Below are 23,979 nucleotides of genomic sequence, written 5' to 3'. Positions count from 1 at the left end.
AAAATTGGACTATTCAAACTTGTGCAAACTAATTAAATGTAGCAAAAAACCAGTTATTATTGGCATATAACTATAAATGAATCCAATATAATTTTTTTTTTTTAAAAAAAAGAAAAGTTAGAAAAGCCCAATACTAGAGGGGGACCAATTCAGAAGCTAATCCTGCTCCGACCTCGGCCATATGTTTAAAACACTCCGAAACAAACAAACAGTAGAAGGCGGGAATACGAGTCCAAAATAAGGGGCCAGGGCCAGGCTGCCCCACGATTCAAAACCTGCAAAATCCATTAGTCCTTAACAAAAACACGTACCAAAGCAAATTTATTTTTAAAATATATTAAAAAATAAAACCAAAGAGATATTAAAAAAAAAAGATAGGAGTAAAATATTTTGAACTTTTTTTAACAAAAAAAAAAAATTCTTTTGATGGAGTTTTAAGCTTCATTTTCCTTTAAAGAAAAATAAAAAAGCTTCATTTTGCTTTACCCAACCCAACCAATTAAAAACCCAAGAACCTTCCCACAAATCAGGACTTATTTGTCAAATGTCAATTCAAATTTCCACATAATAATCATTACGCAATCCTCTTTTCTTCACTTCTAAAATACACCTTCCCCAAAAGCTGTTTCTTCTTTCTTTTTCTTTTTCTTTTTACATTTTTTGATGCATTCACCGATCTGTATGTATCCCAAGCGCTGCTGTGCTCCAATTCTCGCTTTCTCCCTCTAGATCTCCTGCATTTCGCTACTCCTAGGTTCGTACCATTTTTCTAGGTTTCCTTCCTTTTATAATTTGTGAAACCAGTCTTGATATTTAATGTGATTATCTATCGGTTCAAGATTGAGTTTTTTTTTAAGCTTTAAATTCTGTTTATGAAAATGTTAATTGTTTGCTGAATGTGGATTAATCGTTGGTTTAAGCTTTAATTTTACCAAGTTTTAAGTTCTTATGAGTTTAATGACGCGCAGAATTCACAGACTACGCGCGTTTAAGCGTTGCAGTTTACGTGGATTATGGTGACTTTTTTTTTCTTTTATCTGATCATGATTTTTGTGGATTTTAAATCTTTTTCCTTTTTTTTTTTGAGCTGCAATGTTTTAGAGATGAGTTGGAGCTTATGTGCTTCTGTATGAGCAAATTATGTTGATAAAATGCTGAATTTGGATTCATGCATGTGTAGAAATGGCGAAAAGCAAGCTGAAAATGTAGGAAAACAAGTTTATTGCTTCCATCTTGGGAATCTTGTGGCTAAGGGCTATGGGAGAATTTTGGATCTGGCCTTGCTTTCACAATGCTGTAAAGTTTGTTGGTTGGGATGTGCTTGTGAATTTGAATTGGAAAACTATGAGCTATAGTTGAGCCAATCAGACCTGTGAATGAGGAAAAATCTAAAGAAAAGTTTCTAACTTGACTAATTGTAGTACCTAGAAGGGGGTAGTTATATGGGCTTGAGGATAAGCACAACGGTAGCTACTAAAGTGGAAAACTTTATGAAGCTTAGTTGCTTTATTTGAAGTTTTATGGACAAAACACTAACTTATGCAGCTGGAGAGTATGATATAGTTTGATGTTTGTAAATGGCAGAAGCCATGTCTGTGGGCCTTTTTAAGTAGCCCCCATTCATCAATTTGTTTTTGGTCAGATGCAATTTTGATCTTGAAAATATTAGTGAAGATTAGCTCTTCTATTTGTTTTTGACGGCTATTGCTCGGCATTTATCAAGAACTTCAAACGTAAAGATTTTTATCTAGGTTTCTATCTTCCCTTCCTAGGTTAAGATTGAGCAATTGAGTTGGATCTTCTCTGTGGGTGAATGACACTTTACGTGATCTTTTATGTTATGTATGAGTGCACAAAAGCTCGGGGATAGCATGTGTATCCTATCATCAGTGTTTCTTTTTTTGAGAAGTTCAAGTTCTGTTTTTCTGATAAGATGTCACTGAAATATTCGTTTCTAGGAGTTGTTCCATATTATATCTACCAAATCTGCTGTCAACATTATCATGCATCGAGATTCGGATGTCTATGAAAATGAAAATGGGGATCCAGGTAGTTTGAATGAAATCCTCAATGGTGATGTCTCTGAAAGAAGAGAAAACTCTAAAGGTACATATGAAGGTACGTTAGTCGTCAATTTTTCTTGATCATATGTGTTTTATCGTTTTTCCCATCTTCTAAATTATGAGAACAACATTAATCTGTGATAACTCAAGAAGTATGGACAGGCTGGATCCTAAAGTCCCTTGGAACTATTGCACTCTGCTGAGCTAATAAGTACAGCTTTTGCTTTAATATTTTTCTTTGGGTCATTACAATTTTTCTACATCTATAATGGTTGCTAAACATCGTTCAGAAAGTGCTTCGTTGTTTAACTCCATTAGTCAGCCTAGATCGCCGAAGAGCTTGGTCTGGTGACTAAGGTTGAAGCTTTAGGAATTAGATGGTCTTGGGTTCAATTCCCCCCTTCTCCCTCCCTGCTTTTTAAATCCCGCCCTGCATTATTAAAAAAAATAATAATAATAAAGAGTCAGCCTAGATCCTCTGCTTTCTATTGAAAGCTATGTGGTTTGCACTTTTTAAGCTCAATATGAAGTGGAGTTGTATGGATAAGGTGGTACATCAGCTAGAGATCTCTGCATGTCCTGTAATTCTATCAGCCTCTTTCACCCATGCAGGACTATCAGCTGCAGCAATTCATCATGAAGGGAGTAAGTTCTCTGATATCTTTCCATTGAAGAATGGATCTTTTGCTGACCTTCCAGCTGCTAGGATTTCAGAAATGATGAAGCTGAACAGTCTAGAGGTAGTGGACGTCACTTTTCCTCTATCAGGAAAGAGTGGAACTTATTCACTCGTTTATTTCATTTATAATTTTCTCGACTATATAGCTTGTGCTCTCTTATAATCTGAGCTATACTTTTCTGCAGAATGCCTCCACACCATCACTTTTTAGTGTTGTGAATGCAATCCTGGACGAAAGCATTGAGAGAAAGAATGGTGACATACCTCAGGTATGGAAGGTGGCAAGCAACTTACCAGTGCAAGAATGTTTCTTCCCATATTGTTCACGAGTTTTTCTTGAATTTCCTGTCAAATTCTTTTCAAAGTTATAACTGACGGTTTGTTGCCCCTTTCTCAGTGTGTAGCTTCTTTGTTAAAATTGGTAGTACAAGAGATTGAGCAGCGAGTTTCAAAACATGCTGAAAGTTTTAGAAAGGTTAGTCCTTAATTATTACTTTCCCAGCAAGAGTTTCTTCTTGTTGTTTCGATATTTGCTGATGAGTTTGTATGTCATTCTGGCTGCAGCAAAGCAATTTGTACAAGTCTCGCGAAGAGAAGTATCAGTCTAAAATTAGAGCACTTGAAACTCTTACAACCGGAACAACTGAAGAAAATGAGGTAGTATGAGAAGTTTTATGTGTTCAACACCTGGGATTTTTCTTTTTGAATTTCTCATTCAACTTCATGTTTGTGGCTTTGCTGCTTGCAGATTGTGATCAACCAGCTTCAGAAGATAAAGGTTAGTGTCTTGTACTTACGAGCATGGTACAGCATTCTCCTTGTTTGTATTGCCTTTCCAGCTAAATCTGGGGTTGTGAGTTCCTATCTTCTGCCAGTCGTTGATAAGAAAAGAAAAGATAGATGAGTAATTCTATTAGAGTTCTTGAAAGAAAGGAAAAAAAATGAAGTACAGAGCCTTTATCTGTGTTATGTTTTATAAATGCACCATTATAGATATACTCATTCCATTACTGGCTTCTTCCTCGCAAAGAAAAGCATGAAGAGATGAAAGGAAGAAGCTTGTACACAATAAGCACTTGACTTGGTATCTTTTAAACAAGGATGCCAGATATATCTGCACTGTCATAGGGACTGTTAGGCTTAACAAGTGACTTGAAAGGAGAATTGGATTTTGATGCCTTTTGAGAACTGTCATCACAGTTTGCTTGCCTTGTGTCTTACCTGTTAGGCATAGTTTAGCACAATGCCTGCCCCTATCACATCCTCTTCAAACACGATGTCAGTCCATATAATTCTGCCTGCTTACTGCTGAGTTTATTTTTTTCTTTTCCTCTGAAATTCCTAGAGCTATAGCTATCATTGTCATCCTCATCCATTCATCTATGATGTAATACATGTCTAGGCTTTAAGAATTGCTCTCATTGTCATTTTTCTTTTGCCAATATTAGTGAATCCAAATAGTATATGCATTATATTCTTGTTCAAAGTTTGACGTGGGGAATGACTAGGTACTTTGCATGTGCCTTTTTTATTCTTACAGATCTTCAGTTTTATATGTTCTGAGCCTTAGTATTCTTGTCACCATGGAAAATTTTCTTTCCTTTGCTTCTGGAAACTCTCCAGTGCCTTTGGGATTTGACTTAGTGCTTCAACAATGTTTATGGTTCATTTTTACATAAGAATTGCATTAGACTAAAACATTGGCTGCTTGAATTTCTAATGTAAGAAAATTCTTTTACATCAAAATCCAGATTAATATTGAAGTGGGATGACTATTTCCTTACAACTCACAAGAATGCAGTTGAATGGGCTTACTGGATGTCTGAATCTAGATCCAGAGAATTGAGTCTGTCAATTAAGTGTTTTCAGCATTGGAAAATGATATGCACATAGTACTGATAGTTTTCCTTTTGATATGTTCTCAATTAGCATCTGGAATGTCATTGATGGGATAGTTAGGGTAATTGTACTATTTTGTCAATTAGATAAATTTTTCTCTACTGCGACCAATATTTTCTTTATGTGGATTTCTCAGCTTGAAAAGTTGAAAATTGATGAAAAGAGAAAGGTAGAAGAGCAAGATGTAATAAGGTTAATGAGACAAAAGGACCAGTACGAGATTGGGATGTCATTGCTCAAGCAAGAGCTGGAATTGTCCAAGAAGTCCTATGAAAAGAGTTGTGCAGAACTGGTAACACAAGCTATGGAGACTAAAGCTGAGTTGGAAAAGAAACTAAAGCATACTGAGTCCCTTCTGAATGACTCAAGGAAGAAGGTCAAAGAACTCGAAGCTTTTTCAGAATCAAAATACTTGAGATGGAGAAGAAAAGAACATGGCTTCAAGGACTTCATAGATTCTCATGCTGGAGCTCTGCAGGTTTGCATTAACTTTAACTTGACAATCATTTCATTATCGTTCCCATCTCTAAAAGATGGCAAGGGTGTAAGAAAAGGAGAATATCACTTAGTGCTCGTGCTGAGTCATTGACCACTAAGCTGGCGTTCCTGATTTGTGTGCTCTTCAATTAATATCTTCTCTAGTATTGCGCGTAATTCATGTTAACTTGCTTAGGAATTGAGAGCAGTTTCTGAGTCCATAAAGAAAGAGGTATTGAAGACCCAAAAAACATATCGGGAAGAAATCAATCACTTTGGTAAGGAGTAAAGTGTTTCTTGTTTGCTCTTCCTGAGAATATGTTTCTGCAGTCTGCTTAGCTTTTATTTTTATTTTTTTTTCACATGATAGATCTTTAATCTTGATCAGGTTGGGAGCTGAAAGGATTGGTAGATGCAGCTCAGAATTACCATGTAGTCCTTGCAGAAAATAGGAAGTTGTATAATGAGGTTCAAGATTTGAAAGGTTATAAATCTGGTTTGTTTAATCAATGGGGTTGCCAAGCCGGAATGCAAATTCTAGCTCATGTAACTTATGTTTGTTCTAGGTAATATTAGAGTCTACTGTCGAATAAGGCCATTCCTTCCAGGACAAAGTCAAAAACAAACAACCATAGAATATATTGGTGAGAATGGAGAATTGGTTGTTACGAATCCTTTAAAACCAGGAAAAGACGGTCATCGCCTGTTCAAGTTCAATAAGGTCTTTGCTCCTGCGGCTACTCAAGGTTTTAAGGATTCCAAATTAATCCCACACATGAACTTTAATTTAGTGTGAGTTTTCAAAACATGATTTATATTGGTTTAATTATCTCATTTTTTCTGTGTGTTCAGAGGAGGTGTTTCTTGATACCCAACCACTAATCAGATCCGTTCTTGATGGCTACAACGTATGCATCTTTGCTTATGGTCAAACTGGCTCAGGGAAGACCTATACTATGGTATGCCTCATAATAAGAGTATGCAAACATCATCTTTGGTATGTGCTCTTTTTTGAAAACATGTGTTGCATTTTGTATCTGTTTATAGAGCGGGCCTGGTGTATCAGCTGTTGAAGATTGGGGGGTCAACTATCGGGCTCTGAATGATTTGTTCCAGATTTCTCAAATTAGGAAGAGTTCCATAACATATGAAATAGGCGTGCAAATGGTTGAGATATATAATGAACAAGTTCGTGACTTGCTGTGCAATGAAAGTACTCAGAAGAGATATCCTTTTCCACCATATGGAATATGGAGGACTGACTTCTTTTTCTCTTCATTCAGTATAGAAATCTTTTTTATATGTTTATACTATTTCTTTCATTGGAGGATTATTGTGTTTTCATGAACTCTGCTACATGCTGCTCAATTAATGTTTGCATTATTATGTTACACATTCCTCCTTGGTTTCCTTGACTTGCACACACTGGGGATTTGGAATACCGCACAACCAAATGGCTTAGCTGTTCCTGATGCTAGTATGCACACTGTTCAATCAACTTCAGATGTCTTGGAATTAATGAACATTGGGTTAATGAATAGGGCTGTTGGTGCTACTGCCCTTAATGAAAGAAGCAGCCGATCTCACAGGTTTCTTCAGACACTGTTTTTGCATTTTTCTCTTTTTGAAGATTTTGCTTATGGGTGTGAATTGACTAAAATTCATTCATGGCAGTGTGCTCACTGTGCATGTCCGTGGGACAGACTTGGAGACCAATGTTGTCTTGCGTGGTTGTCTGCATCTCATTGATCTTGCTGGGAGTGAAAGAGTAGATCGCTCTGAAGCAACAGGGGATCGACTGCGGGAGGCGCAACATATAAACAAGTCTTTATCTGCTCTTGGAGATGTGATCTTTGCTCTGGCACAGAAGAATTCTCATGTGCCTTATAGGAATAGCAAATTAACTCAAGTTCTTCAAGGTTCTTTAGGTATGCAAACAACTTCGCAGGGTGTTTTCTCTTTTTACAATTTTGAGTTTTTGTATTCTCTTTCTGTTATTTGTCGGTATGCTTTATGCCTTTCTGCTTTATGCAGGTGGCCAAGCAAAGACTATCATGTTTGTACAACTTAATCCTGATGTAGAATCTTATTCTGAGACTGTAAGCACACTGAAGTTTGCTGAAAGGGTCTCTGGTGTTGAGCTGGGTGCTGCACGAAGTAATAGAGAGGGTAGGGGTGTCAGAGAACTAATGGAACAGGTATTGCAATGTTTTATAAACTGTCATTTTTTTAATTTTTTGCAAGTGCACGTGTCAGTTGACAACTTGTTAACTGCTGATGCCTTCTCACAGTATTTGGGTTTTTACACCTATATCTAGGTCCTGGATATGAAAAAATCCTCTGGCGATAAGTCTTTCTCTAAATTGACTGAAATGTTTATCTTAATTTTGTGTGAGTTATATGGTGAAAGTTACTGAAGATGTGGATTCCGAGCGTGGTGGCTTTCCAAGATTGAACTATAATTCGTTTGATCCAGTGACTATAATCCAGGCTTGAGTTTATTTTCTTTGCGTCATAGTGAGCAAACAAGTGGTTTGGAATGTATTTAGGCACCAGCACTGTGTGTGGTTTAAAGTTCCAGAAACGTCAGATCAACCTTCATGGGATAATGAAATGCTTTACATGCCTTTACAGAGAGGATTGGTTGTTCTTGAGATTGAAACAAGATAACAAGGTCAAGTTTTTTTTTTTCTTCGACTCTGGAACTGATCGAAGGGCATGGTCGTTAGCAGACAACCATTTGAAGCCATCTGGGAGAATTTAAAAAGAAAGATTCAGTTTATTATAATGTGTCTCATAACATTAGAGCTATTGTAACACCATTTCTCACATAACATGGCTCAAAATTTAACCTCCTTTTGAAGTTACATGTTCCACTTTTTTTCTTCAGATAAATGCTGTTTTAATGACATTTGATTATAATTGATAATTGTTCTGTTTTGGTAAATATTTTGAAGCCAGTAGCATTTTTATTTATTATCAGTATCAAGGTTTACTACATAATTTCATGCACTTTGATTGATCTGTCTATTATCCAGGTGGCTTTCCTGAAGGACTCACTGGCAAAGAAGGATGAGGAAATTGGACGTCTACGGCTTAAAGTTAATGCAACTGGTGAGAGACTCGGAATGAGTTCTCAAAGATATGGGTCAGCCTCTCCTAGAAGACATTCTGCAGGAACTTCACAACAAAGTCGTAGACTATCAGCAGCAAAGAGCTTTGGTGTGAAAGCTACTTCTGATTTAGACAATAGCTCCGAGTACAGTGATAAGCATTCTGAAGCTGGTTCGCAGCAGTCTTTGGATGACTTAAAGCATCATAAAGATTTTTTTCAGCAATCTAGGCTTGCTGTAGCACATGTAGGGCAAAATTTTGGAGAGGACTTGGAATCAAAGCATGTGGTAACAGAGGGAAATCAAAACCTTTTCGATGATGTGGAGCTTTTGGGCTTTGGAGAGGCAGATTCTGAAGAGAGATTAAGTGATATATCTGATGGTGTTCTCTCGATGGGGACAGAAACTGATGGTTCCATCAATAGTATTGTAGAGTATACACTTTTCCCTGAAACTGCAAAACCACCAGCAGAGGGCACAGAAAAGTGAGTTTGCCTACTTTGTGCTCTTCATTTTTACCGAATACAAATGAGTACCAATCAGCCCTAATGTATAATTTTCTGGTATACCAAAAAGTTTTAATTATTAGTCGAAGAATAAGTCTTAAGTTCCTGATAAATATATTATAAATAGCCTATCAAGATTTTCCTCTCAGCTGCATTTTTTATTTTCTATTATACTGATGCAAGATGTTAATTATGTTGACCTTTTCCAAATGTTGCTACTATATATAATTCAAGTTTCTGATGCTATCTCCTTTGCCTTTTCTACCTTGGTGAATTGTTAATTACAGGCCCGATGTGCCATCTAAACTTCCAAGACCGCAGCAGAAGCATTCGCGTACAGCATCTTCTCAATTGTCTTCCACAAAGAGCTCGTCAAAAGTTGCAGGTAAGAGCATCATACTCTACCAACGTCCGTACCCCTTTGATCAATACTTTTGCTTCACCAGAAGCAGTTTGTGAAAGCAGAGGAATTGATTTATTGGAATCAGAGGGAGTTTTTGTTAAATTGACCTGCTATCTTATGTTTACCATTTATCTAATTTTCTATTTCCTGCAATTTAAAAATTAAAATATTCACTGAATTTCTTCTTCTATTAATGGTGTTTTTAGGTTCTAGAAAGGCCACAACTGGCAGCTCCTCCAAGGTAAAGCCTTCTAAAAGGTGGCAGTGACTAGCGAGTAGGCTTCAAGAGAAAAAAGAATTGCAATCCTTCTTTTTTGTATAATAGACTGGCAATTGCAGAAATGAAGGCCATTTGTGCCCTTTAATTATGACGTCACAAATCAGAAGAGATGTAGGATCTTAAGCTTGTAGAGTGAGTACTTTGACAAAGGTTAAAGTGAAAATCTGTAGAATGCATTTCACCATTTCTTCCATGTAGTGAGAACACATGGTGAATTAATTCAGACACTTTCTCGAGTGCTCGGTGCTGGTTGTAATTAAGAAACTTTGTTATTTCTGCTCTGTAATTACCTAAATTCACTTGGAGAGAGACCCAAAATGATTGTTGCTCTTAGGATTCTAACATGTGAATTTTAGAAGGGCAGAAAACAAATGCCACAAAATTAAATATACTCAGATGAATTTTTACATAGTCTATACTTGAATACACAAATTTGATCCATCATGCTCCTTCTCTTGCTCTTGCTGTTGCTCATCCAATGTGACCGAAAGGGTTCCGCTCATACTAGTTTCCTGTAGGAATATAACCAATGACCCTAAAATCAATACTAATACTCCAAACAGATGTAGTAGAATTTTGATGGAGTCTCCTCCTACAGCAATCGCTAGCGGACTGATTGCACCACTTAACATTATGGCTTGCCATACCTTCGATAGAGTTGAGAGCCTCGTGCTTATGGAGAGTTGCTCTACTGTGTATATTAGCAACAAGTTAAAAACTACACAGGAACTGAAGAAAGACGTGACTTCTAGCCCTATTTGCAGTCCTCTTCCTACCATGATACTCGTAATGCCGCAAGCACAACTAATGGTGGCTAATGCCAGAAGTAAACTTCTGTGCCTGCATTTTACCAAGTAGATCATCACTGCAGATGGTATTTCTAGCATGGCGTTAAAAGCAATACTGAGGTAGAGATCAAAATCCAAGTTGCCAACACCTACTGGCATGCCATAGTAAATGACTCCAATGCCAAATCCAACAAGCATTGCCAATGTTAACTGTTGAAAATTATATCTGTCCTTCAACAAAGTTCCCATAAGTGACCGATCACTGTCTACCTTCTGCCTTCGCTTTTGATTAGAATATCATGGAAAAGCTCAAGGTGTAATTGGAGTTGGGATCTATATCAATATTGAGAACTGCTAGAGATTCGGGTATTTTACCTTGTTGTAGTAGCCATTTTGCTGGCTCGTACACAAAGAATTGTATCACCATTCTGTAAATAGTTGCAGGTATAGACGTTAAGAAGTAAAGAGTCCTCCATGAATAACTTCTATCAAAATATGCGATTGTAGGCAAAGACAAAAACCCAAATATAGAGCAGAATAATCCTATTATTCCCACCTGACTTCTCTACTCCTTTCCTACACTTTCTGTTGACAAAACCAGGACACAAGATCCAATCGCTGCATGGCCAAAACCACTTAACATTCTCAAGACTGAGGAGTCCCATATATTCCTGGAGAAAGCAATCGATACAGAAGCAATAGACATGGTAAGACATGAAAGGACTAGCAGCTTCTTCTGACCAAGAGAGTCACGGTGGAAGCTGAGAATAAGTCCACCAAGCAGGCTTCCTACGAAGAAAGATGATGATGGTAGGCCAGCAACAACTTGACTGCTTGTACACTGGAGGGACCATTCAGATATGATGGATGTACTGGCTGGTTTGTCCCACTGCCATGAACCTGGTGGAAGTTGGCAAATATTGGATTGAGAATTGCAGATTGCATCTGCAGTTTGTGTGCAGTGCCATGAGGGCTTAGCATCAGTGAAAATTGTGATAAAAGTTTGTTGTGCTTCAAAGAAGGAAGTCATTGAAATAAGAATGACTTGTAATACTTGGGACCACCTGAAGCCGTTGTTAGCAAGATCAGAACTTGGAGCAGAATTTGAGAGTAAGGGAGGTGAATCGGCCATATGACTGAGAGGAGGGATTCTTGTGAAACAAGGTTGTGGTGGTATCTGGCTTTCAACTTTCAACTTCCTTTGAAAACAACTGTGACTCGAAAAGAATTCTTAGGATGTCCCAAGGTAACCATCATGTATTTTTGGGAAACCCCACTTATTTGGAAACTTCGTTACCCTCACTTTTTGTGAGGTATCCCATTTAATGAAGGATTAATCTTTCCTACTCTTTATTGAATAGACACATTAATTGAATACAGGAATATGTATGCGTTTCAAAAAAGAGTCTGTGTATCAGGTGTCCAATGGGCATGCAAATACTTCAGTGTTAGTTTTTTGGAAAGGTTAGATTAATTAGAAAAGTGTATAAATATAAAAAAAAAATTATTATTAGTATGTATATATGCATGGTAGATTATGTGGAATTTAGATATGTTAACAAGTGCCTAATAGGCGTACATTAGAAAAATCCTTCAAAAAATTATTTAATTTGAAATGATAAATTGCCATGTAGAATTTTGATATTTTTAATTTATTGGTGAAATTCTCTTGTAAAAATTAGTTAAACTACTTATTTCAATTGAATATGCATTGACTGTCATTGTATGTATTTACTTATCTCCATGTATATATTTTCCAAACTAAGTTACTTTATATTGATTAAAAAATAATTCAAATGAAGGCATAAGAGTTAATAGAAGCGAGAGACTGCTTTTGATTGATTAATTAAAAGGAAACTTGAACGTAAATAACTAGACTCAATTAAACAATTAAACTACAAATTCTCTTCACATTTCGAGGAAAAAATTAATCAATGTCCTGGTTGTCCAAGCATGCGAGAGGTTACCTACCGGGTTAACAAAGGTCCTTTTTTCCCTTTATCCAATGACAACTACGATTCTCAACGTGGGTTAATTGTTTATAACATGTATCTAAACACCAAATCACCAAGGGCACCAGTTAATTAAGATATAATTGTGTTTGGATGGGAAATTGTTTGAGATATTACTTGAAATAATTATTATAGCATTTTTTGTGATATGATACATGTGAGACAAAAAAAATGATTGAAAATAGAAAAAAGTGAGTGAAAAATATGACTACGATGCAAGCGAAATATTATTTGGCAAAATTGGCTATCCAAATACAAGTCAACCACCACAAATTTTGGGTAGATTATACATGCCCTTTTATGTATAATATGTTTAAGTTAAATTCATCATTTGATGAGCAAATGATCATTATTTATCCTTAGATTGTAACAATTTCGACTACTGTAGAACTTTTTGTGATGTGATATATATGAGATAAAAAAGTAATTAGAAAATAGAAAGGTAGATTGCGAATCGTGTTTGTAATACAAGCAAATATTTTTTAATATTTTAGAAGGAAAAGAATAAAAAGAGAGTACAAAATTAGCCGGTAGAAGTTTAAACTTTTACAAACCTTTTTTTTAAAGATCAATAAACCTTTAAAAACTTAAGATGAGAACACAAGATTCTTCATTAGTCTATCCCAACTATTTTGGTTTTTTTTTTTTTTAAGCAGGAGATTTTGAACTAGACCTTCAACTTACAAATTTTCCAATCTTACCAACCTTTTCCCGATTATTTTGGGTTATGTTTTGCACACAAAATCATGCTGCTTCGTGCAGATGAGTGCAAAAATTTAATAACGAGTCCATATTTCTAGTTCTAGCTGGAAAGGATGAAGATTTCTGAGCCGAAACTAATATCAAACGGAAGTCTAATCTAAACTTCTGAACATGATTTGTTATACTAATCTGCACTTACGTTATTTAAGAATTCGAGATCCAAATGGGATTATATTATATTATCACCAGCTTGGCAAAATTCAAGGTCAATATAAAAAAATATATGAAAATAGGTTCAAGCAAATAACACAACTCTCTGATTAATAGAGATTATTAGCCTCGGTTTCATATTTAAAATAGATCGGTAGTTTGTCTCATGGTCTGTCATGTTCCCTCTAATTTTCTCACTTAGAAAACCAATAAAATGGGCAACATGTGAATGAGGAGCCCTATGCAGTGCATAGAGATCTTCCAACGTTGCAAGGGTTTGGTGATTCAACAGTTTCTTGAAATTGGTTGCACCACCCATGCATCCATGATAATTATGTATATTCAATGAACCAATAGCATTATCCTTTTTTTTTTTTTCTGACGGAGTGGATGTCCGGGTCAATCCTTACGGGGCCCGACTAATCCCACTCCGGCCCGGGAGGAGAGGCCCCATCCCCCCGAACACGTTAACCACGGGACTCGAATCCTTGCGGACACTAGACACCAGCTCCTAAGGAGGTTTGCTGAGACCAACCGAGCTGCCCAGGCCATGAGGGGCCAATAGCATCATCCATCCAAGAGTTTTTCTTTTCTTACTATTTGTTTACAATAATAGATTGTGGAAATTCATCCCAACTTAAAATATGTAGAAAAGTAAGAGCTTACTATCTTTAGGAGTTTTTGTAGAAAAATGTATTATACTAATTTAATGTGTATGTGAAATAAAAAGCTAACTGAAAAATATGTTTACGAAAAACATAAAAGGTTTTCGCAGAAAACTACAATCCAAAGTTTAGCCAACATCATGTCTACTATTCTATCAATGTACTCGAGCAAATGACTGTTTGGATAGTGCTTTTATCCCAAATAATATTTCGCTTGCATCATAAACACATTTTCCAACTCACCTTTTTATATTCCCAATCACCTTTTTATCTCACATACATCACATCAAAAAAAGTGCTACAGTAACTATTCCAAATAATATTTCAAATAATACTCTATCCACACTTTGGACAAATGACCTTGTGAAGCACTGCAGACTTGCGAAGTTAAAGAATCCTCCATCTTCACTTGCTTATTCCAGCAAGTCAGTATAATAGTCGTCAACTTTTTAAAAAAAAAAAAAGTTGTCAACTTGTGATGTTGCTTCTCAATTTTCATTCTTTTCTCTCACTTGCATTATAAGCTATTGAGCGTTTAACATCAATGAAAATGGATCAGCCACTTGATCAATGAGAAATCCTATAAGATTGGCTTTTGATCTTGGATTGTTGCACGAATTTGGTGGTTTGACACGGTCAAATATTCCAATTTCCAAATGCAATTGCTTCTTGTACCTGAATTGCCTACTGGTGTTCTACATTTTTAGAAAAGATAAATAATAATAATTGGGATGCATCACAAATTAAAATAATTGAACGTAATGCAAGCCATTTGAGTCAACAATATTTGATGCGTGCGCGTGAGGAGAAAGATTTCAACGTCGCAACCATCGTAGCCCATAGCCAAACCTCTTATGTTTTTTTGAGGAAGTATAGAGAAACAATTCTGATTGCGAATCTAGGCACTGGAGTTTAACTAGTTGGATTCATGAGAAATTTTAACATGTCAATAAAGAATAGATAACAAAAACACGACATCTGTTGGTTTTTAAGTACACAATTATTTTCTCAATTCTCTGGTACAAAATTAAAGTAGCACCAAAAACTTTATGAAGCAAATACAAGCTGACTAATTAGTAAGAACGGGTTATTTTCTTACAAAAGATCGTATGTTCGAACAATCTATTATCTATATAAGAGGATTGTATTGATAGATGATCTGTAAGAATCCTATAAATGACTTATGGTTCAGAATGCATGTCTTGACCTGTAGTATCCCACGTCGGTAAAGGAAGAGGAATGGAATGTGTATAAGAGGTTGGGTGTTTAGGCTATTGAGTAATTTGGTTTAACCATTTTGGATCAGTGGATTTCAATCCAAAAATTATTTGAGCTAACCCTTGGATGCGGGTCATTACAGTTGGTATCCACGCGAATCTCCAGTGATCTCTGCGTGAGGTGAGACTGGGCCATAATAGGGGGTTATGGTTCGACAGGGGGCACCTCTAGTATCCGAACGTGACCAAGTGAAAAGTTTAAATACTAATTGTCAGACCCCGGTCAGTTATTAAGTTTGATATTAGGTGATATTCATTATTTGTGCGGTAAAATTTGGGGTTTTAGGGTTAATTAGAAAACCCTGAGTTGGGGTTAGGATTGAAACCCTAGTTTTTGTACTAATCCTAAATTCGAGTGGTGGTTAAAGTTAGTTATATTAGTGTGTGTTTTCATGCGGGTAAGTATAGAATTTGATCCATTTTATATAGGTTAAGTGAGTTTAGAAGTTAGGAAAACCCTAAACTAGAAAAAATTTCTAGTGTTATGATTTGTTAAGATTTTAAATTGGATTTAAAACCCTAATTTTGCCTACGACAAAAATATTGTTGTTTAGTTGCTTTTATGTGAGTTAAGGTATGATTAAGTATAGGTGATTAAGAAAGAAAAGTGATTAGTGAAGCAATTAAGTGTGATTACATGTTTTGGACTAGATTAAGTTTATAACCTATGGAATAAATTGAAAGAGTTCCAAATGTTTAAGGGCAAGAGTGGATCAAATGCAAAGTTGAAGGTGTAAGGGCTTGAGAGCAAATTGGGAGCTTTTATATGATTGGTGATAGTAGAAAATATCTTCCATAAGCTTTGACTATATTATACCATAGGATTTGTAAGATAATCATAAAACAAAACAAAACAAACCAAAGGAAAAGAAAGAGAGAGAGAGCCGAGAGGGAGAGAAAGAAAAAGAGAGAGAAAAGCTTTTGTTTCTTGCATTTGTGTTCATCAACCTTGAGTTTGGAATCTTGGAAGAACAACTTGGGGCTTGAGTTTTGGAAGATCAACCTAAGAAACTTGCAACTAGAAGGTAAGTCATCTCTCTTGGAAGTTAAAGTTTGGTGTTTAAGTCTTGAATCCATGAAAAGTGATGCTTTTGTTGTTTTTATGATCTTATATGATATAGATGGTGATTATATAGAGTTTAATGGTTCATCTTGGTGATATCTTGCTGCTGAAATTTCGGTCAAACCAAGAGAAATTAGGGCTTCTTGTTATAGGTTTTCTTAGTTGATTGGGTTGGTGATTAAACTTGATAATGGGACTTTTGGTGTGATTATCTCATTTGAATGGTGAATTCTTAATAAAATCAGGTTTGGTTATGAAACCCTAATATAAATGGAAGTTAGTTTAGATTGGTTAGGGTTTAGTTGGTTAGGGTTTTTGAATTGAGTGAAAAACTAGTGAAATTGGATTCTAGATTGTGGTTGGTGTTTGGTAATTTTTGTGGTAATTTGGGGAAGAAATTTCGGACCATTGGTAGGTCTTTTAGAATCTGGTATAGGTAGTATTGTTTGGTATGAGTTTGGCTAGAAAGTTTGTATTAGAACCATAGAAACGGACTGTGCGGTTGCGACGTTCGAAACCGGCAAAACTGGAAACAGGGCAGTCCACAAATCCGAACTTGGGTTCTATTTTTCTTTATGCTGTATATGGATTCAGAGGTTTCTCAAAACATGAAAGTTGTAGCTTCTTAAGTCCTTAATGTGCCTGCAAAATTTCAGATCAAACGGATCAGTGTAACCAGAGTTATAGCCAAAATACTTGCACCTGTTTTGAACACTGGATTGTGTTATGCTTTTGGTTTTAGCCTCTGGTCATGCTCGGTTCACCTGGATAACGTGCGAACTGGGTGTTGACCCCTACATAAGAAATGTAGATCTTGGTTTTAGCTTCGAAACAGTATAAAGTACGTCCAAATCCGAGTTCCGTAGCTCCAGTTATAACCAAAACAAGATCGGTTGTCAGAACTGCCTTTGAATTTGGACAGTTCTGACAGGAACTTTGGACCCGTTTTTCACCTTGCTCTGTATTGATTCAGGTTTTGGCCAAAACATAAAAGTTTTAGCATTATGACATAGTTTTCTAACGCCTTTGGAATTTCTTAATTTGAATTTGTGAGCTGTGAGTTATGGTCCGGCAAACAGACCCTGTCCGTCACCCTAAAGTGCAAACTTCTGGTACTGTTTTCCATAATTCCATTCAGATCTAAATTAAGGTGTCTTCATGAAAATTGTAACCCTTCCTCTTAACTTTGTAACGGTACCTCATGCACTTTGATCCGATACTCGTAGCTTCATTTGTGTTCAAAACAATTTTTGACACCGAAACGGTTATGCTGCCATTTCCGTTTCCGTTTGCCGATTCCGCACATGCATGTGCCAATTTTGCCGTTTTGCTTGTTTTAGGCATGTTAGTAGCCGTTTGTGATATAATGTGATGCAATCTTTTATTTCAGACGGTGGTGAGTTAGACGGAGCCGGTGGGGCCTACTAGCTATCATTCGCGACGCGATTTTCGTACTTTTGCTATCTTTATTTTTTGAGTAAGTATTCGGACCGTTTTGTATATAACTTGCTTATGTGTTTTGAGGTGAATAAAAGGGTACCTAGGCGAGAGTGTAATTCATCGCACTCGACCTAAACCCTAATTTACATGCATATTTATACATGACATGTCTAAATGAATTATTTTGGGTTTGAACCCCTTGAGCTTGTAGCTCGGGGTGTCGTTTGTAAGTTGGGGTTGATCTTCCGACCTAGATGGACTATTCGAACCAGTCGGGGCTTGGTCGAAACCAGTCTAACCTAGTTTGAGGTCACCAAGTTTGTGAATCCGGTTCACCGAGAATGTGAACCAAGTTTGTGAACCGAGTTTGTGAACCAAGCTCAATTTCATTCGCTCGAGCAATTTTGTGAGGTGACTGGCCAGTGAGGGTGATAAGGTATTAGGTGGGTGTACAAGTGCAGTTCTACGGACCTTAAGTATGGTCGACGGAGGGTCGGCAGGAGGTCACACATGGCAAATGACGTGACTTTGGAGCCAACCTGTATCCTTCATTTGTATTGTTACTTTTGCATTTGACTTGACATTTTTTTGAAATAGCTGTTTATTTTAATGTGAAATTTACGCTTTTACCCCCGTTTACTTACTAAGCATTTAGCTTACCCCTTTTCCTTTATTTTCCTTAACAGGGGACGACTCGGGGGAACCCTTTTGTACTATCACTAGTGTAGTTAGGTTTGGTTTGTAATGGTTGGACAACTAAGATATTTCTTTTATTTTGGTGATCTGTATAAAGAACCCGTATTCAAGTCTACTTTTGCTCTTGGTTCTGTAGTAGTCTCGATAACTCCTTTTGAGGATGTAAATACCCTTTTGGGATTGAATATATTGTGAATAGTACTCTTTTGGTTTCTATAGTTTTATTAGTTTTGTGTTTTGAATCCTGACGCGAGTTAGGCAGGCATCCCTCCGATACCCTCGGGTTCGCTCTTGAGAGAAGTGGGGGCGTCACACTAATGGGTTGTGCGAGGATGCAAAATCCTAAAAGGTGAGGAGAATGTAGTATTCCACATCGGTAAAGGAAGAGAAATGGAATGTGTATAAAAACTTGGGTAATTAGATTATTGAATAATTTGAATTAACCATTTTGGGCTAATGAATTTCGGTCCAAAAATTATTTGGACCAGCCCTTGTACCTGGGTCATTACATGACCTGTGACAGTGATCAGCGCTAAAATCATGTAAAATACTTAATTACCCAAAAAAAAATTGTAAAGATGATTCTCCACACCAAAAATGTTTAGTCGCTTAAAAATTCTGGAATGCAATCGGCCAATCGTCTGGGTGGTGTAGTTGGTTATCACGCTAGTCTCACACACTAGAGGTCCCCAGTTCGAACCCGGGCTCAGACATCGTTTTCCTTATTTCTTTGGTAAAATTTTCCCACAAATCGAATATCATCTCTGTTGGAATGTTGAATCTTTTTTCACTTCAAAAGTCAAATACTTGCATCTCTCTTCTAGACACTGTTAATTGTGATAATCACACCTCGAATGCAGGCTCTGTATTTTATTTTTATCTTTTTTTTGGTGTCAAAACATTGGATGGGATATTAAATTTAGAGGCCCAAATTGGCTGAAATTTACTCTTCACCTGCACATAAACCTCACTCGTTGAAGTGTAAAACCCTACATCCCCTACAAATTTTGGTGCTGGAAGTTGGAGCTATCCAGAAAAATGAAACACGGAATCTTGGAAGTTCTTCCACTCTCCGCTGAAAAGGGCTCAATTTTATTGAGGTTATTATTGCTTTTCTTTACTAACTTTCCCAATACAATCATTTTTATTTATGGGCCGTTTTGTTTCTGTTGTTTTGCTGCTTAGAAAGTGGAAACTGATACTGAAGAAACCATTAAGTTGAGCTTTTACTTGCGATTAAAGTTTCATAGCCAATGTCTAAAAATAAGGTCAAGTTCAGCTTATATAGGTGTTTTGCCTTTTTAGTTTGTTTTGTTGAAGAGAATGAAGCTCAATTCTAATGATTGGTTCAATACAATTTGTGGGTGTTTATAAAGTCGCAATCTTGATTGGGTTTTGAATGTAAATTGCAGGAGCGATATAGCATTTATGTGTCGGCTGTTTTCAAATGGACAAAGTAGGAGTGAATCTGGATAGTACAAGTGAAGGAAGAGGTGACTTTGTAATGGGTAATTTTTGTTTCTTTCCCTGAAGGCATTACCCATTTTTTTTCGTTTTCTACTCTTTCCCGTAGTTTACTATATTATGAGAGCTATATCTGAAGAAAAGAATGTAACTTAAGTCCTCAAAATGGAGGGTTCACTATATTATGAGAGCTATGTCTGAAGAAAAGACTGCAACTTAAGTCCTCAAAATGGAGGGTACTACTAAATACGCAAGTCTGAAGTACAATCTAATTATGCCGTTCCTTAAGCAATAATAAGTCCATCACTTGGGGCATACCCACAAACCAAATAAAGGGATTGAGGTTCCGACTAAGTGATATTGTGTACTCTGAGGGTATTAAGCGTTGGGTCAGGAAGTTTTTCTACTTTATACATAATGCAGCAACTATATATTCAGTTGATGTGAACTTTATTAAATTGGCCTCAGTTAGAAACCAAATTATGGTGAGCTTCGGAAAGTGGAAGATTGTTAACGTATAACTTTATCCTCTAATATGCATTCTGGATTGGAGGTTCTGAGAGTAATACTTTTCTCCTCGTTACTGCTGTAGTTTGCTAATTCAGCCTCTCGGGTCTATATGCCAGTTGCTTTACTATCACTTTGAAGAGATCATGGCTGGGGCAGGTCAGCCACCACGGCGTGACAAACCTTCAATTAAGTACCGCTGTAGTTCATTGGATGGAGCATCCTTTGAGCTTGTTGATTTTGGTGGTAAAGATTACGTCTCTGCTTCATCTAATAAAAATAAGAAGAGCAGAACTCCTGATTCAACATCATCACAGATTTTGAGCACCAGGGAGCTCATTTCAGCACTTGGCTCTATATGGAATTGTGCAAATGGCATTCTTTCTAGTTTAGTTTCTAAATCAACTTTCAGATATGATGATGATTGCCTTCAGAAATGCACCATTCTTTGCTATCCCTCTGGGGAAAGGGCATGTAATGCATGCATGGTAGCTGACAATCAAAATGACATGGTTAATCCGATAAGTGTTCGGGATTCTCCACCAGTGTTCTATGCAAATCTGAGGTATCTGAAAGTGGTGGACAAGATTTCATTTGTTCAACCTTCTTCTGGAACTTATTTGCTTCTAAGAAGACTTCTTCACAGTAGTTATAGAATGCCTCAGGAATCTTGGAAAGAAAAAGGCTTTCCAAATTCAAATCTAGGATGTGATCTGGAAAAAATGTATGGTTGGATGACTGAAATAGCTCTTTCTAATCCAAAATGTCAGTTGAACTTCAACCCTATGGAGAAACAAGACACTGATGACTACTATGGTGGGCACAATAGGAGTGATCCCACAACTTGCAGTGTGTCTGTAATTGAACCTATTGTTGCCACTAATTTGATCACGGAAAATGGCAACTCTGAAACTGATGAAATCCGACTCAGAGGTTCTTTATCTGTTCAAAATAATGATCCTGCTAAAAGTACAAGGGCTTCTGCTACACTGTGGACTGAGGATGGGACAGTCCGAGATGTAAATGCCTGCACGTCTGAGCTTCCAAGTTCAAATGCTCCTGCAAATTCTCTAGGATGCCTTCTACTTTCTGGCGTTTGTAATACCGAAGAAAGTGAAATCTCAGTTCAAACTGACCAGCAAGAGACTGAAAAGCATCAGCAGCAGGAGCTTGTCATTGGGGACAACTCAGAAATGCAGATTTGCTTGCCAATGAAGGAAAAGTCGCATACTGCAGTTGCAAAACAAGGGCATGCTTTTGCAGGAGCTATGGCTGGTGTATTCGTCAGCTTGTGTCTCCACCCAGTGGACACGATCAAGACTGTTGTTCAGTCAGGTCGTGCTGATCAGAAATCTCTTCATGATATAAGTCGATCAATTATCTCTCAAAGAGGTTTGTAGCTTTCTTAAGAATTTATAGTAACAACTTAGTAGAACAGACTATTCTCGTTTTCAAGTTGAAATTAGTACCTTTAACTAACCTAAAAAATACTTTGAAATATCTTCAGGTGTAACAGGGCTTTATCGTGGAATTTCAACTAATATTGCGTCTTCAGCACCAATTTCTGCGGTCTACACTTTCACCTATGAATGGGTAAAGGGGAATTTGCTTCCCTTTTTTCCCAAGGTAAGAAGCAGATTCCTTTCTCTGGTTTATTTCTTTCAGTAGTTGCTCTCTCTGGGTTGCACTACAAAAAATTGGTTGTAGAGATGGATTGGGTTTGGGTAAAAGTGCAATCACTTTGATGGAGTTTGAATGTCAACAATTCTCTTTATGTAGGAGTATCAATCTTTGGCCCACTGCATAGCAGGAGGATGTGCCAGTGTTGCTACTTCATTTATTTTCACTCCAAGCGAGCGTATAAAGCAGCAGATGCAAGTTGGTTCACGCTATCAGAACTGCTGGTATACTTGTTAAGATCCTGTATAAGCTTGTCCTGTCATTAGTTGAACCTTGAATCTGACAGTCTATGCTCATTTTCCTGCTTATTCATTATCTCCGGGCAACATGATGGCATGAATTTGAAAGCATGAAATCCTGCCTTCTACCATTTTGTAATTCCCCTGTTAAAGTGCGGAGTAGAGATGCTAAAATTTTCTGCTCACTTTGGTGCATTGTCTTGGATCAAGTTCTTAACACAGCTACTCTTCATTCTCAGGTCATAACTGTGTGTTTATGCTGTTTAGGTTACATTCCTGAATATGCTTTTGCTTGTCTGTTCTGTCCTTCAACAGGAATGCATTGGTCGGCATCATTGAAAAAGGTGGTTTGCCTTCATTGTATGCTGGCTGGGCAGCTGTACTCTGCAGGAACATTCCGCACTCTATCATCAAGGTAAAATTAGGGGATAAAATTCCTGGAACAGTTTTTGTTAGTAGTTCTCTTCCCCCTTATTTGACCTCATTTCTTTTAAGATATTGTTTTGTAATTTCTCCTCATAGAAGCTAGGTTTAAGAATTTTAGTTACTTAAGTCGCTTTTTCATGATTTTTGCAGTTCTACACATACGAGAGTCTGAAGCAATTATTTTCCCAAGTTCAGTTGAATGGTCAAACCAACACGCTTGTGACGGTCTGTTTTCTGGCCTGCTAAGAGTTTCGATAATTAGGGTTTCTTTTTCTCATCATAAATTTCTTGACAATTTGCTGTGAAGTTTTAAAAAGTTGCCACTTGCTACTGTTACTCTCTCCCCTGAGAAATAGCATTATTGTTGTCAAGAGAAGCCCATTTTGCGCCTTTCATGTTAAGATTGACACCTTTTTCCTTTTCATTTCTTTTCCTATTGTTGCAGTTAGTCTCTGGAGGTTTGGCTGGATCTACTGCTGCATTATTTACGACTCCTTTTGATGTTGTCAAGACAAGATTACAAACACAGGTTAGCACTTTGTTGTCATCATTGGTTAAGCTGATGATGCGTTAGCTGTTGCTTTTGAAAACCATTTCTTGGCAATGTCACTGCAAAGGTTCAAAGTATCTGATGTGTGTTTTGCAGACTCCTGGATCCAGGAACCAGTGTCCTGGTGTCTTCGATACACTTAGAGAAATTGCTAAGAAGGAAGGATTAAAGGGTCTCTACGGGTAAGGGTTGAAGAAATGGATTGAGGCGTTCTTCATGCGCCAAACTTTTTTCTCCCTTTCCGGGAGCCCGTAGTTTGTTCTCTAATTGACTCCCTGGTTTTGCTTGGATTGGTAGTAATGTATCATGTATCATATTTCAGGGGATTGACGCCAAGATTGTTCATGTATATGACCCAAGGAGCACTCTTCTTTGCATCGTACGAGTCTTTTAAGATGGTATTTTCTCTGGATAGCTCCCAAGTGAATGTTCAAGCCTGTCGACATGAACAAGTCAAGGAGGATGATCCACCATCTTTTCTTCACCAGGATCAAGACAGCATCATATGCCTGCTGGTCAACTAAATTTTTGGAGTTTGCTCAATCGAACAGGGAGCTTCTACCATGTTGAGGCACTAACTTAGGTGAATGTGGAACATGAACAACTGACCATCGACCATTTATTTCATTAATTAAACTCGATTAGGATGATATTCTCCTGTCTTTGAGTTGAGAAAAAGAGCAACACAGAGGCAGTACTTTGTGGCATTTGTGCCAAACTAAAGTTTCTTGTAGTAATTATTTTGCCTATTGGCAACTAACTGCTGTCAGGTGTAATGACATTTTTGGTTTGAAGATTATTTGGCATTTTTAAAAAAAAATAAAAATTTAAACATTATAG

General features: G+C 37.0%; 3 protein-coding genes and 1 non-coding gene across 9 annotated transcripts; 3 read left to right on the top strand and 1 right to left on the bottom strand.

The window, feature by feature from the left end:
• The first annotated feature begins 433 nt into the window (after positions 1 to 433).
• On the top strand, positions 434 to 9,738 carry LOC113704019 (kinesin-like protein KIN-14J). 3 transcript variants are annotated; one of them, XM_072061682.1, is made up of 19 exons: positions 434 to 754; positions 1,959 to 2,118; positions 2,658 to 2,803; positions 2,928 to 3,011; positions 3,140 to 3,217; positions 3,307 to 3,399; positions 3,491 to 3,520; positions 4,778 to 5,119; positions 5,315 to 5,396; positions 5,507 to 5,602; positions 5,685 to 5,864; positions 5,971 to 6,077; positions 6,166 to 6,345; positions 6,544 to 6,707; positions 6,793 to 7,046; positions 7,153 to 7,316; positions 8,157 to 8,716; positions 9,025 to 9,122; positions 9,347 to 9,738. In XM_072061682.1, exons 2-19 carry the CDS (start codon positions 2,004 to 2,006, stop codon positions 9,406 to 9,408), a joined length of 2,835 nt encoding a protein of 944 aa, XP_071917783.1. In that variant the 5' UTR covers positions 434 to 754; positions 1,959 to 2,003; the 3' UTR covers positions 9,409 to 9,738. The 3 variants fall into 3 exon arrangements, with proteins under 3 accessions (XP_071917783.1, XP_071917785.1, XP_071917784.1); XM_072061684.1 differs by having other exon boundaries at positions 435 to 754; positions 1,959 to 2,106; positions 2,676 to 2,803; XM_072061683.1 differs by having other exon boundaries at positions 435 to 754; positions 2,676 to 2,803.
• A 95-nt stretch (positions 9,739 to 9,833) lies between these two features.
• Positions 9,834 to 11,340, bottom strand: LOC113705012 (organic cation/carnitine transporter 3-like). The gene is made up of 4 exons (XM_072061179.1): positions 10,789 to 11,340; positions 10,584 to 10,636; positions 10,068 to 10,485; positions 9,834 to 9,932 (listed from the first exon to the last, which is right to left on the bottom strand). The coding sequence occupies exons 1-4, from the start codon at positions 11,338 to 11,340 to the stop codon at positions 9,834 to 9,836; spliced, it is 1,122 nt and encodes a 373-aa protein (XP_071917280.1).
• A 7,572-nt stretch (positions 11,341 to 18,912) lies between these two features.
• On the top strand, positions 18,913 to 18,986 carry TRNAV-CAC (transfer RNA valine (anticodon CAC)). Its single transcript has one exon. It is a non-coding gene; the product is annotated as a tRNA-Val (tRNA).
• Positions 18,926 to 23,938, top strand: LOC140013036 (uncharacterized). Of its 4 annotated transcripts, none has more exons than XM_072061991.1 (10): positions 18,926 to 19,373; positions 19,686 to 19,766; positions 20,364 to 21,636; positions 21,752 to 21,870; positions 22,024 to 22,148; positions 22,479 to 22,578; positions 22,740 to 22,814; positions 23,035 to 23,118; positions 23,236 to 23,321; positions 23,462 to 23,938. In XM_072061991.1, the coding sequence occupies exons 3-10, from the start codon at positions 20,391 to 20,393 to the stop codon at positions 23,661 to 23,663; spliced, it is 2,037 nt and encodes a 678-aa protein (XP_071918092.1). In that variant the 5' UTR covers positions 18,926 to 19,373; positions 19,686 to 19,766; positions 20,364 to 20,390; the 3' UTR covers positions 23,664 to 23,938. The 4 variants fall into 4 exon arrangements, with proteins under 4 accessions (XP_071918092.1, XP_071918091.1, XP_071918089.1 ...); XM_072061990.1 differs by having other exon boundaries at positions 20,330 to 21,636; XM_072061988.1 differs by having other exon boundaries at positions 18,927 to 19,373; positions 19,686 to 19,781.
• The last annotated feature ends 41 nt before the right edge of the window (positions 23,939 to 23,979 follow it).

This window comes from Coffea arabica, chromosome 8e (assembly GCF_036785885.1).
Source record: "Coffea arabica cultivar ET-39 chromosome 8e, Coffea Arabica ET-39 HiFi, whole genome shotgun sequence".
NCBI lineage: Eukaryota > Viridiplantae > Streptophyta > Magnoliopsida > Gentianales > Rubiaceae > Coffea > Coffea arabica.
Note: the sequence above shows the minus strand (reverse complement) of the source record. Positions and strands in the feature narration are given on the sequence as shown.